The sequence below is a fragment of the Serinus canaria genome, chromosome 2, assembly GCF_022539315.1.
Source record: "Serinus canaria isolate serCan28SL12 chromosome 2, serCan2020, whole genome shotgun sequence".
Taxonomy (NCBI): domain Eukaryota; kingdom Metazoa; phylum Chordata; class Aves; order Passeriformes; family Fringillidae; genus Serinus; species Serinus canaria.
In genome coordinates, this window is record NC_066315.1 from 96,368,423 (window position 1) to 96,386,407 (window position 17,985).

General features: G+C 40.5%; 1 protein-coding gene across 2 annotated transcripts in view; it reads left to right on the forward strand.

Moving 5' to 3' along the window:
• Positions 1–4,750: 4,750 nt before the first annotated feature.
• The window catches only part of TMX3 (thioredoxin related transmembrane protein 3), a 29,362-nt gene continuing 16,127 nt past the window's right edge, over positions 4,751–17,985 (forward strand). The window contains exons 1-8 of one of the 2 annotated variants that reach the window (XM_050971393.1): positions 4,751–4,855; positions 5,074–5,128; positions 9,791–9,830; positions 10,838–10,961; positions 14,125–14,170; positions 15,103–15,183; positions 16,042–16,141; positions 16,392–16,469. In XM_050971393.1, the coding sequence (XP_050827350.1) occupies positions 4,807–4,855; positions 5,074–5,128; positions 9,791–9,830; positions 10,838–10,961; positions 14,125–14,170; positions 15,103–15,183; positions 16,042–16,141; positions 16,392–16,469 (573 nt within the window). In that variant the 5' untranslated portion in view covers positions 4,751–4,806. Of the gene's footprint in view, positions 4,856–5,073; positions 5,129–9,790; positions 9,831–9,861; positions 10,008–10,837; positions 10,962–14,124; positions 14,171–15,102; positions 15,184–16,041; positions 16,142–16,391; positions 16,470–17,985 lie in introns of those variants that run through there. The other variant, XM_050971392.1, reaches the window with a different exon arrangement.

Sequence of the window (17,985 nt, forward strand, 5' to 3'; positions counted from 1 at the left end):
CAAGAGTGTGCCTGGGTGTGCCCGCGTCGGCCTGAGTGTTCCTGAGTGTGCAAGAGTGTGTCCAAGTGTGCGAGAGTGTTCCCAATTGGGTCTGATTGTGCCTGAGTGTGCAAGAGTGTTCTCGAGCGGGCCTGAGCGTGCTCGACTGTTCGTGACTGTGCGTGAGTGTGCGTGAGCGTGCAATAGTGTGCCCGAGTGTGCCTGAGTGTGCTCGAGTGTGCGTGAGTGTGCAAGAGTGAGCCTGAATGTGCCTGAGTGTTCTCGAGTGTGAGTGTGCCCGAGTGTGCGTAAGTGTGCGAGAGTGTGCCCGAGTGTGCCCTGCTGCTGAGCTAATGGCTAGTTCAGAAATTGCTGCATTCTCCTGATTTACTCTTTAGCCAGGTTTAAAGTGAAAGGTTTGTGTTTCAGATACATCAGAAGAACTACAAGAAGTAATTGTACATCACTGCTGGGTATCACCAGTCAAAGAAGATGAAACCATTTGTGAAATGCTGCTATTTTCCAGGGTTGATGTAACTTGTGAGCTGTTTTATTTCTTCATTACTGCTCTCCTTAAAGCTCACTCATGCAGTTCAGGCAATTCACAAGCAATAGGAACTCTAATCCTGCTGCCTTTTTTAAGATCTCACGGTACTTTCTGAAAAGAACCCTCACAAATCAAATTCTTCCCCTCCATCCAATTCTTCTCTCTTGATTTTCCTTTTTTGCCTAAGAAACAGATCTGCTTTGCTTCTGGGCTGGGGTTAATCAGAAGTGTTTAAACCCAGAGACAGTTGGATTACAGCAAGGGATTGCTTTGTTCCTATGGAAATCACCCAAAGAAGAAATGAGAAAAGGTAAAATATCCTTGAACATGGATTCTGCCATTAAAAGTGAACTATCACTTCCTCAGAATCTGAAAAAAAAAAAAAAGATACATTTAGAACACCCATTCCTTTATACTAAAATAATGCTGGGCCATGCTGTCTACTCTTGCATCCTTCTAACAATTTAGATGTTTGTGTGATCACCTAGGAATCTCTGATTTTTCACTCTCTGTTTTATAGTGTTTTCAGGTCTCCAAGTATAAACATCTACTTGGATACTGAATGTCACACAAATGCCTTTAACAGCCCTGAATGCAGCTAAACAGCACTTTACTACCAGGGTGTTGAAACATGTTTATACAAAATATGTATACAAAATTTCAAAGAATATAAATGTGTACCCAAAATGCATACAAAAATAATTAAAGGATACCAAGAAAAACTAGACAGGTCTACAACCAAACATTTGCCACGAACATTTACCCAGTTCTGCTCCTAACCACCAGCAAGTGAATAGAGAGCTCCATCAACCCATTTGCTTTCTTCTGATTGCTTTGTTTGGCTTTTACTCTAATTAAAGGCATCCAGAAAACTTCAGGGGGTTATTGGTCTTCAGAATATATTTAGAATTCAGGTCCAATGTTGTTATTTATTGTGGAGATGAGAAGACAGAGCTGTTAGAGAACCAGAGCCACCCAGGAAATGCACTGATAAACACATTCATGTTACATATGTGTGGTATCCACACACACACATACACATACCTAAGTGTGAATGAGAACATCTGAATATTAAAATAAATATTTCTCCTTTAGCTTTCCCACAAGCTGTTGCAGAGCTGAGTCAGAAGCAGAGCAGAAGCAAGGAGCAGCGGGTAACTCTCTTTTCTCCTCCTGCCAAGGCTGTGGCTTCTCCCCGTGCCCAAAGGAGCTGTGTGTGATACCCTGCAGGCTGCACTGGCCTCTCTGCACCACCACAGACCAAACCCCACAGGGCATGGCGTGGATCAGGTGTCAGTGCCTGCTGAGCATCTTGGTACCACTGCGATTATTCCTGGATCTGGTCCTTTCCAGGCACTCAGAGCTCACAGGACTCCTGCAACCTCTTTGGAAGTTAAAAGCCATTCTCAAAGGCACACTCCTCCCAGGAATGCTGACATCCCACTCCTGTCACCATCACCAGTGCAGGTGATGCATAGCAGCTCACATTGGTTCCCATCTCTGCGCAGGTGTGAGCTGTGGGAGGCGACCCCGAAGGCTGCGGGGAGGAGATGCCGTGGGAAGGCACGCCCCTGTAGCTGTCCCTCATCCAGAGTCCCCTTCCCTTGTTCCAGAGAGTTCTGTAATCCCTTTTCCCCCATTGGCCTGCGCGCCAGCTCCTCCCTTCTCCCCATTCGTTCTCCCCTGATCACCCCGTGTTTGCTCCTCCCCTGGTCCCCCACCCGATTGGACTGTCGTGCCCAAACCCCTCCCTTCTGCCTGTGCCTCTTAAGCACTGTTCCCTACCCTCTCGGGGTTCCTACAGCCAGTCAGCTCTCTAGACGGGTCGTTTTCCCTCTCCTCTCCGTCCCTTCCCGCCTTTTCTCCTCCATCGTCCTTCGATTAAACCTCGTTTTTGGAAAAGTGGCTGTGCTTGTGGAGCCCTCCTTCACCACTGGTGTGCTGTGCTAGCCGGCACCGGGATCGCCTGCAGAGCAGTTCGGGGGAACCTCTCTCCCGGGGAGTTGGATCCACACGACTGCCCAGGACAAGAACCTGTGCGGGATCCCCACTCCACCGGGGACCCCCAGCATCCCGCAGTGAGCCTCTAGGGCTCTGCAGTGACCTGATGGAAGAGGGGGAGCAGTGTAAATCTATCAATCAGGAATACCTGTTCTCCTTAGGTACTCTCCAAGTGCCTGGTGTGAGCATTCCTGGATTCCCAGCAGCAGGAATGCAATCCTCACTGCTGCAGAGACCAGGCACTGCATCTCTGTGCTGGACCAGCCTCTGCCAGCTCAATAGACCTGACAGGAGATCCTATGTCATTCTTTCCAGCCCATACAGCCTTCACTCCATTTACTCCACTTCTTATTTTCTTCATTCCTTGCAGCATTCTGCTCTCCACACATCTTGTAGCCACACTCCTCTTCCAGTGTAAGTCAAGAATATACATGTTCAGTAGAAAAAAGATCTGTTCTGTTAGGCATTGTCTGTGACAGGATAGTTTAGTTCCTTCCTCGTGCCTGAGCTTGTGCTCCTATAGCTAAATATCTGACAGCAGCACAGGAGAAACTCTGAGGCCACCAACCTTCAAGTCACTTCAGAAAGAAGCTGTGCCTGAGCCAGATGGCTGAAGCTGGTGGAGTGAAATCCAGGGCCTTGGAACCAGTCCTGGAGCATTATTTCATCTGAACACAGCACACCTGGGCAAACGTCTTTCAATCTGAAGCAGCTCAGTAAATTCAAACACATCATCTCTATGATAGGAAATCAATACCTACTTTTAGTGCTCAGCTTTTCCCTTTCCCTTTCTCACTGCCAGGTCCCTGCCCTTCCAGTGGCTGCCCTCTGCTAACCCAGGAGAGTTGAAGAAAGGGCTGTTGTGGAAGAAAATGACCATTGACATTTATGTCACAGTGAGGAGCTGCAGGTTAATGACAGATTGGTGGCAGCCCTCAGGTGACAGATTTCTGCCTGCTCTGTCAGCCTGTGAAGGGGATGCTGTCTGTGGCACTCACTGGTCAGCTTTGCAACTGAAACACTTTGCAGTACTGTTTTCAAAATCTTTCAAAATGCTCAGAGCCAACAAAAAGAAAGCAGGGACTCACACATGAAACGTCCACAAGGTTCCTGACAGCAATGTCTGTGCCAAAGAAATCTGGCATGTTTGAACTCCTCATCCTGAGAAGGCTCTTTCCCCTTTTTTCCCCACTCTCTTTTCTTCCTGGTTCCCCAGCACATCCTGAGGTCTGAGTCACTGTGGGTTGTACTTTTATCAACAATGAAACACAGAGACACCTTTCACAGCTGCTGAGCTTGTTTCTTGCCTGGAATTTGGCTTTCTAAAGGTGAGTTGTTTGCCTTTGGAGAGTTCACACACGTGTACACAGCCTCAGACTTGCACACAAAGAATGCTCCTTGCTGTAGGAAAACAACAGCCTTACACAGCTGGGTCTGTCACAGGGGGAGATGGCTGTTCAGGACCATGTCCAGGTGGCTTATGAGTATGTCTGAGGGGGGAGACTGGTGGCCAGCACTCAAGTCAGCCTCACAGTGGAGAAGCGTTTTCTCAAATTCTGAGAGAATCTCTGGTGTTTCACTTCATGGCCTTTCCCTTTTGTCCTGTCACTGGGCATCACTGGCAAGAGCCCAACTTTGGTCTATTTACAGCCCCTTTCAGGTATTTACACACATTAATAATGCTCCCCTAAGCCTTGTCTTTTCCAGGCTGAACAATCCCAGACCTGCTTTAATTGAAAGTTTAATTGAAGTTTTTAAACAAGCAGGACTATGCCCTACCAGGACCTGCAGATCAGCATTGACAGAAAAAAACCACCATAGCTGAACACAGGAAAGACTGTAGCAGGTTTGAACGAACGAGGGAATGACACCGACATTAAAGCGAGCAAGTTTCACGCCCGCGCTGAAGGAAGGCTGCTGACACAGCAGCAAGGCAAGGGGTGAGCTCTACCCAGGGCAGAGCCGGCAACATGACAGACGAGTTCCTGCTGGAGGGAGGGCGAGGCTTGCTCTTCCAAAGAAGCAGAGCATTGAACAAGAGTCTCCTCGCTGGGGAGCTGACGGGATCTATACACCCCGCGTTCCGTCACCGTGCCGCGGTGCCACGCTCGCCTCTCTCTCGCCTCCCTGGGCGCCCTTCAGCAGGCCGAGCACCCCGCACCTGCCGCCGCCACGGCGGCCGCTGCGCCCGGAGCCCGCCCCGCCGCCCGCGGCTCCGCGCCTGCGCCGTGCCCAGAGCTCCGCGCTTCCCCTTCCGGCCCTGCCGCGGCTCTGTCAACATGGCAGCGGCGCCGGGCGGGCGGCCGCGCTGCCTCCTCTGGGCGGCAGGTGACGGGCGGGCGGTGCCGGCTCCGCCAGGCTGGGCTGCGGGACACAGGGGGAAAGCGGTGGGATTGGGAGGCGGGCAGCTCTGGGGCAGGCAGGAATGTAGGGAAGCGCTGGGGGCGCGAGGGGCCAGGAGGGAAGGGAGGCTGTCAGCTGGCGTGGGTGAGCGCCCCGGGTTGCTTCGGGCATCACTCACGGAACGCTTTTCCTTTCCCTCGCAGTGGTTGCACATGTGGTGGCGTCAGGTGCGGGTTTTGTGGAGGATCTAGATGAGTCGTAAGTATTGGGGTGTCTTGCCTAATTGCCAAGATATGGTTTGTGTTCTTGTGGGGAACATGACCCCCGACTTCGTGCGTAGTGTGCTTGTCGAGAAAGCTACACTGGAAAAGATTGTGGTTTTTGTAGCAGGAAGAACAGAAAGGTTGTGGCCTGAAATATCGTAGAATATTCTCTGTTGGAAGGGACCCAAAAGAATCACTGGAGTACAATTCCTGTTCCTGCGTAGGACTCCTAGAAAGTCACACCATTGCCTGAGAGTGTTGTCCAAACCCTTGTTGAGCTCTGTCGGGCTTGGTGCTGTGACCATTTCCCTGGAGAGCCTGTACCAGAGCCTAAGCACCATCTGCGTGTAAAACATTTCCCTGATACCCAACCCCCAACCTAAACCTCACCAGCGCAGCTTCATGCTCTTCCCTTGGGCCATGCCACTGGCCACCAGAGAGATTAGTTACTGCAACTCTGCTTCCTCTCTTGAGGAAGCTGTAGACTCCCATGAGGTCTGTCCTCAGTCTCACCTATTGAGGAGGTTCAGTTCATGAAGCTGAGGAGGTTCAATTAATGAAGCTGAGGAACATTTTAATTTTTCAGCTTCTTTAAAGCTGTTACTGTGGTGGTGTTGCCAGAAATGTTCTTAGGCTTCCTTGCTCGTCCTTCCTTTTTGGTAGGGTAAATACATTGGTGTGTAGGTGCTTGCCCTAAGTAAAAGCTGATTGCATTTAACCAAGTTCTTCATTAGAGTTTGCAGTGTGGCTGCCATGACGGGTTGGGAGAATGAGTCTAAGTGCATTCATGCATGGCCAGAAACGGAAGAGAGAAAGAGGCTGCAGGACTAGTTCATGGCTGCTTGAAGTGCCAGTAATATTTGTGTAAAAATGTGCCTTATGACAGAATGAGTCCCAAGACTGTGCCGGAGTTGAAGTGGCTACTCCTGCCATGAGCTGGGTTGTCTAGTGTCGCTGTTGGTGTACTGGTTTACTGTAGCAGTGTAGTAGCTACATAGTTGCTGTTTCCATGAAAATTACCCAAGTGTTTTTGGGGTTTTTTTTTTGGTCAGATTGGCAGGTTGAGATCAAGTGCTACAAAGCAGCATGATTATTGGAGTTGAAAGAGAAGGTGTGACTGTAGAGGAGGAGAAGTTGGCATTAGATAACTGCTTTGGGATAAATTCAGCCAGTTAAAGGTGATGTTTTCATAAGGATTCAATCCACAATAAAATGCATCAAAGAGCTAAACTGTCAGGAAGCCACTCACATTTTTACAATATTGCTCGTGAATCGTAAGATCAGATGAGGCATAGTGTTTTAATGGGTGAGGGGATGGGAACATATGGAAGGAGTTCTCAGGAGAGACAAAGCAGTGTCTCTGGTGGTGTGAGAAAACAACTGAACCATGGGAACTGTTTGGACTTGATTTTCAAAGCTTGTTTTTAAAGCATGCTCATATATTCACAAACTGAAGATGCATTCACAGCCTATCTGTGCTCCTACATCATATTCCTGTATCATGTTTCCACACATGTGTATTTAAATATATTTGATATATTTGCTGTTTTGGAATGAAGAATCATGATTCTGTTTCACATAACTTTTTAAAGTAACTGATAAAAGGAAATCTTATTTAAAAACACTTGAATTTTTCAATTACAGAACTATATAGATGCATGTATTTGCAACTGAGAATAAGAATAGAAGAATTGTTCAGGCAGGTTTTGTGGGGAATTTTTTAAAGCTAGTTGACAAGTGGTGAGGGAGGTAAGAAAACAATTTAAATTTAATTGAAATTAAAATTTATTTTAAACAGTTTAGTTTAATTTTGCTCCAAACCAGGGAGCAGTGACTGCTGAAGTTTCAAGTTTTCCATTTTATAGATGCCGAAACATTATGGAGGTTCTGCTGTTGCCAAAAGCTTTGTGTTCTCTTGGAATTTGAGTAGCTGTAAACAATGTGGACTGGTACAAGATACAGGTCCTTTTCCTAAGCTTACAGGATGTAGGAAAACAAGTAGCAGAGCAGAGCTGACAGAAGTGCCCAGCTGGGCTGCAGGAGGGGTCATAAAATGAGCTGTGGTTCCTCTTGGCTTGTGCTGCTCTGATAGCAGATCTGCTGCCTCAGGTCAGTACTCATACTGTGATGGGTGTGGACTTGTTCTAGTGTGATAATGAAGCAGATAAGTAACCTGACTTCAAAAGTTTTTCTTTCGGTGGGGTGGCTCAAACCAGGATCAGAAGTATCAGAAATGATGCAAGGGGGAAGCAAGGAAGGGACTGGGTTGTTTTAAGGCCCTTGGAATTCTGACCTTGGTGTTCAGTTTTGCTTCATGCTGGTTTCTTTTAACTGCTCATGACTAAGTGTGGTGCTTGGTTTAAGTGGGGGCTGAGAGAACATTTGATCATGTAGCTGGGAAGATGTATGGGTTTGAGACAAATAATTTTGATACAAGGATGTGCAACACTTATGCCATCTCCCCATCAGTGTGATTGTGTTTCTGTCAGCTGACAGAGGCATGCACAGAGCAGTTAAGAAGTGGCACTGAAATTTTGTGCCTGGAAAACATATTTATAGGGCCAAGAAACATCATCTTCAGAAAATGCTTGACTGCTCATTTGTAGAGAGTTTTCTGTTTTTCTTCAGCAGTGTGAAAGTGAACTTCCTTAATATTGTCTAGTAATTTTATCATTGACGTTAGCAAAACTAGAGCGAGTTTTGATAGTCAGGGTTTTGTTACACTTCACATTTTAGTGTCTGTGGAAGTTGATGAAATAGGTGCTTGTAGATAGGAGGTACATTTTATTACTATAAAAACTACAGTATTTTTTATACAATCTTCAGTCAAAAGTATTAAGTTCTGTTGGAAGCTCAGTCTCCAAAGGTTTCATTCTTTCTCTCTTTCTTTCTGTGTGCTGGCAAGGTTGCAGTCTACTTTTCTCAGTACTTTGATGCTCTTTACAATTTGCCGTAACAGTTGTACTGTGGCAGAGGAAGAACATTTAATTGTAAATTCTTCTTATACAAAGAAAAAGTGATACGCTAAATTGAAGCACAGCCTATGATCTCATGATTCAGTAACTGCTTTCTGCCTCTTGCATCATAGCCAATTATTTGGCATTGTAATTGGAAGTTAGCTGTGGCTCTGTTAGAGTTCTCAGGATATGCTGGCCTCTGGCTGGTTCTTTCATTAGCTCTATAGTGCTTAGGGTGGTGAAGTAAATTTTTAGTGTGGTTGTCAACTAAGCAATTTTGTGACATAAAAATGCTGCTTTCCTTTAGCAGTTCCATAGCATAGTCTCTGCAAATACCTTTCCTGCTGCTGTACAGGCGTTGCAGCCTTGGTATGCCATCAATAAAATAGGCTGAATTTACCTGTGAAATGTTGCAATTCTGAGCTTCAAACACTCAACACTGTAATTAGATTGTATTCATGATCTCTGAAGTATTTCTGTCAAACAGTAAGCCAATATCAGCATTAGTATTTCTTCAAGATCATTATGGACTATTACAGATTAATCTTTAAATGAAATGTAATAAATTCTGCCTACTGCTCATGGGCCATTTATAGGCATGCTGCATATTGGAAACTGACAAGATAGGCTATAACTTGTATTAATTGGATCTTAGAGTGTAGATCCACACTTACTGCATAATTATATGTAAATATCTCATTTTGCAAGAAGAGTGGTGCAGTAGACATGTTGTATCATGTATGCTATTGTGTGTGACTTTAGTCCCAGTCCTAGTCACTTACAAAGTCGGTCTTGTACAAAAATAAACCTTAGGTTAAAGTTCTAGCTAATTTAATTCTCCACACAGAGCTAGTTTACTAATGCAGTAATTTATATGATCTTGTAGTGACAACAGTGAAATGTGTAAGCAGCATTTTGGGAGATACCAAAGCACTTTGATTTATCAAGCTTAGTTTTGTATTAGAGATTTTAGAATTCAGTGACAGATTTCCAGTTAATAAAACCAGTCAGTTAATTTAAAGGCCATTTGTCTAGCACTAAGAAAATTCAGTAGTACCCGTTTATCTCTGGGTTTTATCAATAACGTGATCATTTTTATTCCATTAAGTTGGCTTCTTGGTTGTATGCAACTTTAATAGAACTATAAACTGACATACCTATAGTAGAATGTTAAAGGAGGTTGAACTAAAATTGCTTTGCATGTTAATATTAAAGATAATTTAGTTAGTTTACATATAGTAAAGCTAAGATTAACAATTTAAACCAATGCTCAAAGAGTCTGTATTAGTTGGTATATAAAAATATAACAACAAATTTATTTAATATAACTAAGACAACTGAAAAATACTTCTTCTCCCCAGATTCCACATGCTAGTCAAATACCTACTGTGTGTTTTGGTGTGTATTATTATTTCTTGCTTTTTTTCTGTTTTGTTGGGGTTTTGTTTTTGTCATAGGAAATAGTTAGAGAAACCTAAATGGCACAGCTGTTTGTGTAGCTGTCATGTACAGGGGCAATATTATGCTAAAAAATAAGCATCTCCTCTGTTTCTCCACCCTCAAAGAAAGAAACAAGCCAGAAATCTTGTATCTATAGTTTTATATTAACCTTATTGTAGACATTTTATTTTCACACGTGCATTTCACTATTTTATTTTCAGATACATAACTTATTGCTTTCATTTTTTTCCCCTTTCCAGGTTTAAAGAAAACCGTAAGGATGATATTTGGCTTGTAGATGTGAGTATATAAGAAAACCGGGAAGATCCGCTGGTGGAAATCAAAAGACAAAATGCACAGTGCTACACCCTGTAGTCAGGCTGCTTCATTGCTTGGAAAATTGTTTGTACATGATGCAGAAAAACTTCCTGACAGTAATTCTGACAGAAGAGATAAGCAATCTGTCTGCTGTTCAGGGTGAGCTAGGAATAGACTTGAATAGGCTGCTGAATAGGCTTCAGTCTATGTTTTGCAGTCCTTTAAAAAGGAAAGCAGATTACCTAGCACATCAGGAGGTGATAACATCTGTTGAGAATTTTTACAGTTCATTTCTTTAATTATATCAGCTGATTTGTGTTCTAGACTTCTGTTAGCACTTAAAGACCAAATATATGAGACCCCTGTTACTTTCCTAAATTATTTTGAAAGATACAGTGTCCCTTATTTCAGGGACAAAGAGTTTTTAAAAAGATTGAGTTTGCTTGTGAATGAGGTAACATTCCTTTTCTCACCCAAACATGTACTGTAATTCTTAAAGTGGTATTACTCAGATAACTGATTTTTACGTGGGAAAAACTATATGTGCTACTTCGGAGTTATCAGCAGTGTATAGAAGAACAAAATCCAACTCTTTTTAAATTGTGACCTTACCTTGTTGTACCAAAACATTGATATCTTCTGCCTGTTGACAAATTCATATTTCTGGATAGATTGTTTATATGATCTTTTTACTTTCAAAAAAAAAATGTTACCATGCAGTCTTCTCCTAAATAAGAAATCATATGATAGTGCAGCAATTTAATGTATTCTTTTCAAACTTGTGCTTTCATATTAAAAGTAGGACTAAATCATAAATGCTGCTTGTCATGCTAACCTTGTAACTAACTTGCAATTTTATTAAGACATAAGGAGTACCATGACTTGAAAATAAATCTTGCTAATAATTTGATGGTTTGTTGTAGAATCAATTTCTGCTAATTTTTTTTCTTTTTTTTTTTTTTTTTTTGTGAAATGTATTTACTTCTCAGTTTTATGCACCTTGGTGTGGCCACTGTAAGAAACTGGAGCCTGTGTGGAATGAAGTGGGCATAGAAATGAGAAATATGGGTTCTCCAGTAAAAGTTGGGAAGATGGATGCAACTTCCTTTTCTAGTAAGTATGGTTTGTTTAGGGGTAATTTCATCACAGCCTCTGTTTTGAAACTTTTTTTCTTGTAGTTGTTCTTCTGTGTCATAGCACAAATATGCAAACAGTAATTGTAAAAAAAAATTTCCTGATTATTGTTCTTTCTAAAAGTGACAACTTTCTGTAGTATGTGCTTTTTATCACATTTGTTTCTGCTTGAGTAGGGAATTCTTCCTGACAAGTGGAAGGTAAAAGCTTCTCAAAGATCTGCTTTTGATATGCCTCTTAGAAAACTGTTATATAAGCATTTTTATGTGGTGTGTCTCTGGAGAGCATCCAGTTTTAGGTTCCTTCTATTACTGCTGGAGGAGTGCCCATGTTCTTACTCTTACTCATTTCAGGTAATTGGGCCTGAAACTTACACAAAGCCTGCTGAAATAACTGAATTCATTGCATCAGTGATCACTGCTCAGCCAATTTCTTCCCGTGTTTCTCTGTAAATGTCTTCTCAAAAACCCAAATTCAGTGCTTTTAGTGCTTTTTTGTTTGCTGATGCCTTTCATATGTATCGAACTTTTCAGAGAAAACCCCAAACCTTCTTACTCAGAGAAGTGGTTTGGGTAGACGTGAGAGGATTGTTGAATGCTCAACAGTACTTCCTTTGTGTTTGTGTGCTTCTTTACTGTCAATTCACTTAAATCTGTGTTGAACCAGGAGGCTATTAAAAAGAGGAGGTGTAGGGAGGAGTGGGGCCCAAGTGAGATCTACATGTAATAAAATTTTGTAAATACATGTAGTGTTTTTAGTCAATATCCATTAAATCTGATTATTCTGGTTATTGTTGTATTTGCCTAAAATGTTATGCAGAATACTTTTCTCAGTGGTATTCCAGTTTTTCCTATGCTTAGATATAGGAGAGTTTGGTCTCTTAAGATCAAAATGATTTTGTCTCAAAGACCAATTTATTGTATATAACTTTTTCTATAAAACCAAAGAAATATGTGTTCATGTTTCATACTAAAGATACTTATTTTCTGTAGAAAAGTAAGTGTGGAGAATTAGAAGTTTCAAGTTCATGCAACCAGGTAGCTTCAAAACTGGGAATACATTTCATGGTTCTCTAACTTTCCAGTCATGTATATAAAATTCTAAATCATATAAATTGTATAAAGTCTTACCCTGAAATACTTGTATTTGCCATCCTGAAATCTTGTGCTTTATACCTAGAACAGATTTGGTGTTACGGTTTTGTTATATAATTAATTTTTACTTATATAAAAATCACTAAAAGCTGCAAGGGTTCCTTTGTGCCCTGGAAAATATTTTCTTCTCAGAATTGCTACCGGTTTCCTAGTGTCCGTTCAATCTTTTAAAATAGTTTTATACTCTCTTTTTGAAAGGGGAAATTTTACATCTGAATATGAAAACTCGAGTCAACTCTGTTTAATACCATTGCAATCTAAAGATTCTCTGAAATTAAAGTTGTTCAGTCTTGAAAATATCACAAGGAGATGCAGCTGTAAATGTGTACGTGTCACTAGGAAGGAACATGAGTGGTTTACTCTGCATGGTTTTTGTTTATAATAGGAATATGAAGTAGTGTGAAAGAGCTAACTTTGGGAAGCTTCTTGTTACAGAACTGATATCACAGGTGAACATATAAATCATCCAGTAAATGTTACCTGTGGTAGCTCTGTGGAATGAGGATACAGCTCTTGCATCAACAGGGCAGTCACCTGCTGTGGGATCAGTTTAATTTTCAAGGCTTTTAGCCTCAGGAGTCCACTGTGTGTGAGCAGAGTAGAAATACATAACATCTAAGGCTGGCACAATTGCTGTTTGCCTGTACTGTATTCTTCATATCAAGAAGTAGAGGTGATGATGTAAGTAAGTAATATTCATGAAGATGAGAGAATTTTTGTAATCCCCATGGCTGGAATGTGTAGAAAAGTATTAAAAATTGTCACTCCTAAGCATGCACAAGAGCTGTACAAGGAGAAATAAACTGTTGACAGATCTTGTGATTGAATGTTCTAATACACATTTTAATGCATTGTAGTTCTGTGTAGTCAAGCTGTAAGAGAAAAAGATCAGAATCAAATTGATTCCCATATGTGCATTTCTTTGAAATTTTGTCTTTGATTAGATGCCTGTAGGTGAGCTGATAGTTTTATTTGTAGTGCTGAGCAGTAAGGTACTTGCACCTGATGCAGGTGAACAACTTTAGGGTCAATTTCTAAACTCTTTGCACACAAGACATCCAACATCTGCTTGCTGTGGCATGTTGTTGGTAGCTTCAGAATGGTTTTGTAACAAGCATTGACTCTAGGTTCTTTCTGAGTGCAGAGATTGTTACTCAACAGGGAATTGTACAAGTATTGCCACACTATAAGTATTTTAGATTTAATCCGTTTTTGCAACTGTGTAGTTAAATTTTTGGAAAAAAACTGAATTTGCTGGAAAGTATAGTTTAAGGTGACTGTTGCTATGTTCACAAGTAGAAGGGTGGTTGCAAATTATACTCCTTCAACTGGTGGAAGCAAGATAGAAGTTTTTAAAAAGATCTGAGGGGAGGGCAAAAGTTGTGCGGTTGTCTTACTTTTAATCAGTTCAGTAAGCAGCAGGTAAGTGTCTGCTTTGAAAGCGCCTGCTTCTGGTAAGGTTCATGATAGTAGACATTTACTTGTGTGGAATATGATTTAAAACCTTTTTTGTAATAACTGCAGTATGATACTGCACTTCTCGTTAGCCACTACTCTAGCACTTGAGGAGTTAATTGTCTGCTGTTTCTTTCAAGCATTAGTATTTACAGTTCTTCATCCTCAGTGCTTAATTTCTGCCTCTTATATTTTCTGTCAATTGTATGTGCATATTCAATGCATGCTACTTTTGGTGAAAGCAGACAAAGCATGTCTGTCCAGAGGATTCTCATGACATTAGAGTTGTGGCACATGAACTGGGAGGCTGTCCTGGCACCCTGCACCACCTCTGAAAGAAGTCCAAAATTTAATGATGTAGCTTAATAACAGCAAGATTTTCCTTGTAAGCAAGTAAAGTAATCCATATTGAGCTAAGGTGGTGGTTTTTTTTCATTTGTTCATGTGGCTTGAATAGTAAAATATATTTAAAGATTAAGGTAGGAGAGAAAAAAAGGTCTTGGTTCACTTTGGCATGAACTCATTTCTTTCAGGTATTGCATCTGAATTTGGAGTGCGAGGCTATCCAACAATTAAGCTGTAAGTTGATCCTTCTATCAATGATTTCATGACAAAAAATTAAAAATAACCCTGTCCATTTAGAAGTCTCAAGTCTGTGTAATGTACAGTCCAGTACAATGTCACATTAAATAAAGACTCAGTGGTTCTGAGTACTTTTTACTGTGGACATACTGGGGATTTTAGCAGGTTATTGTTTAAGCAAAATACTTTACAATGATAATAAATCTTGTCAAGTTAGTTTTCTCAAAAAAAGGAAGCAGAGATGTTCAGCTTGATAATCTTTAAGGATGAAAATTTTCATGCTATATAGAGGTATTGAAAATTCCCCTGAATTTCCTAAACCACTATAGATTTAAAGAAAGCCTGTCAAAGTTAGTAAAGCTTACTTGAATACTTTGCTAATGCAAGCATGCTACATCCCTTCTCAGCAGAATACTGTAAGCTGACCAACACTTCACTGAAGCATAATACATAAATTTGAAAGGTTTTGCAGATTATTTGATACATTTCAATTATAAAAAACATTAAAGAAGTTTATATGCTTTCCTTTTACAAGGACTAATCCCTGAGTAGTATAAATGTTGAGTGTGTTGGGTTTGGTTTGTGTGTGGCGTGTTTCATCATTTTAGGGAAGCTTTTTAATATGGTCATAAACAAGTGTTCTAAATTATCTGTATGCTTACAAAGTAAATTACCACTGTGCACTAGAAGAAAGAATTGTAAAAGGATTTTAAGTATTTCAACAAGTTAGTAAATCAGATACTGTGTGAATAAGCTTTTATTCCATAAATCCATTGTATTGCATTATTGAGTTTTATATGTTACTGACCACTTCTTTGGCTTATCACTTGCTAAAGGGTGACTGTAAACATGAAGGTTTACAAATCTTATATAAATGAATGTAGTTTAGATGATTGCTTTTCTGTTCTTTTTTATGTCTATTTTTCTAGCTTGAAAGGTGATTTGGCATACAACTACAGAGGACCTAGAACCAAAGATGATATAATTGAATTTGCTAATAGAGTGGCAGGGTAAGTATACTCTTCTCAGACTGGTTCTGCTGGCTTCAAACTTATGTGGGACTTTGAGATGGGCCAAGACTTATTTAAAAAGAGCAAGATATTGAAGTAAAAAACTATATGTACTATGTGTGTGGCTGCATGGGAGACTGGTGCTAATTTAAGATTATTTATTTCTAAGGCCACATTTCCTGGGTGTTGTGCTTACATTCTGAATTTTCTCTCTCAAATGATGGAGACCTTAATGTGGCCTTCCACTGTATAAAGGAATCTCCTAAGAAAGAGAGTTTTTATCAAGGTCTTTACTGACAGGATAAGGGGAAATGGTTGTCAACAGAAAGAGGATAGATTTAGAAAAAATATTAGGAAGAAATTCTCTACTGTGAGGGTGGCAAGACACTGGAACCAATTGCCCAGAAGAAGTTTTGGATGCCCCATCTCTGGAAGTGTTCAAAGCCAGTTTGGGTGGGGCTCTGAGGAACCTGGTCTGGTAAAAACTGTCCCTCCTCATGGTGGCATGGTTGGACTAGATGATCTTTAAGGTCCCTTCCAGTGTAGGCGAGTCTGTGATTCTGTGACCAGTAAAAGGCATGCATCTTTACATCGTAGCAACATTTTATAGTAAGATCTGAATTTCATATTTAAGTGTGCTTTTTGATGAACATGGCATATTATTTGTTAGGGGTTGGGACTGTTCTCTTTTTCTTTTAGTATAAAATAGAATAAGTTGAAACACTACATTAATTTGTATTTTGGAATTTATTTTTTGAAAAAAAAAAACTGTATGACATTTTCTTGTGAATTTTTATTTGTTTGGGTTTTGCAGGTTGCACAAACTGAGATTTTTCTATGACTTGTTTCTCTTTCCAGACCTCTCATCAGGCCACTTCCTAGCCAGCATATGTTTGAGCACGTGCAAAAGAGGCATCGTGTACTTTTTGTGTATGTTGGTGGTGAATCTCCTTTAAAGGTTTGAAGCTCAATTAAATAAATTTATTTCTTTTGGCTATTTAAGGAGTAATTTTAAAAATCTTTCAAAAGACTGTAGTGCATGCTTGTAACAAACTTGGGGTTTTTTACGTTTATTAAAGTGCTTTTACAATCTTGTGCCATAAACATATTTTCAAATTGCTCTTTGAAGATAAGGTATGTGACAAAGCTTTTGTTTGACACATACTAAAAGTTCAGAAATTAAAAAAACATTGTTTGTATTTTTTCAGGAAAAATACATTGAGGTTGCTTCAGAACTAATAGTTTATACATACTTTTTTTCTGCCTCAGAAGATGTGCTGCCTGAGGTAAGCTGTTTCCATTCCTACTGCTTCCCCAGAAATGGCATTTTTCTCCTCATGTATGTAATTCTGCTGTTTTGATGGCACAGAGGTGGCTTCTTACAGTATGTTTGGCTTTGGTAGATATCTAAGTAATTACACTGAAACATGTAATGTTTGACTCCATATAGAGAAAGAATACAACCCAAATTCCAGTCTGTCATTGCTTTGTTTTGGCCAAAATACTTGTTCAGTCATATTAATAAAATTAATCAGAGGATGAGCGGAACTCAATGTGGGCCGCAGAACTTGCTGAAGAAAGTAGATACTTGGATTTTTAGCCAGTGCAAAACTCTTGTTGCTCTCAACAGTCTTTTCACCAAAGTCATTTAAAGCTAATTAGGAGGTTTGGAGCATGAATTACTGCTGGTACCTTAGTAATCAGAAGTGAAGAGGTAAGTTATTTTCATCTTGTATAGTACAGCTGATCAACACATTAATCTTCCCCAGGGATCAATCAGTCTAGTCCACTGGCTGCAGAATTCTGTTGTGGTTTTTTTAAAGGCTTCTGTGATAAGGAAATTGCTTACAGTTCACCACAAGGGTGGAAAAAATTGATGTTACTGTAATGAGTCTAACCATTGTTGCTTACTTATTGTAGCAAAATTAAAAGACTTTTTCATTTATCTCCAAGTGAGACCTAAGTCTGCGCTATGCCTACTAACCTGTGACTTTGAAGTTGGTTGGTGATTAATAGGGTGAGAACTAGCATAATTTGGTTTGTTATTTTGTTGGGTTGTTTTTAGGCATCTGCATTTTACAACACCATAAATAGAACTGGCCTCATTACAAATAGTGTATTGTTAGTTCTCCAGAAGCCTTGTATCAAAAGCTACCTTAATTTAAATGTTGCTATTTGCACTTCATCTCCAGCTGAGCAAGAAAAGTACTGTTCAGTTACGCAGTGGAAAGAATAAAAAGGGCTGGAATTTTCTGAGGTTCTGTGATCACACTGACGTAAGCAGTGAGGTTTTTTTTTTTCCCCACAGAAAGTAATTTCCCACCAGTGTTGTTTAAGCTGAAGTAGTGATGGTGGTCAGCATTCTATGGAGAGAATCAAAACTCTTCAGGAATTTGTGATTGTGAGATGTAATGAGCCTTTGCATTATAGTGTTCACTGTTAGACTTTGTTTCATCACCTTAGTTGAAAACATATCATATTATTCCAAGCTTTAGGCATCTTTCTCAAGCTTTAAGCTATACACAGATTGATTTGTCCTTCAGCGATGTATCTGGGACTACCTCCTTGATTGTTCATATCAGCTATTGTATTATAAATTACTGCTTTTACAAAAAAGTTAATGCAGAATGACAGAAGGCATGTCATTTGGAAGTGATGCTGTCCTTTACCTTTCCAAAACATCAGTAAATCAAACAATTCAGATTACATGATCAAAAGTAAGCTTATGATGCAGTTATTTCTTAACCACAAATGCTGTTAAAATTTCAGCTTAGAATGCTAGCAAGCTGTAAGAAGTAGATG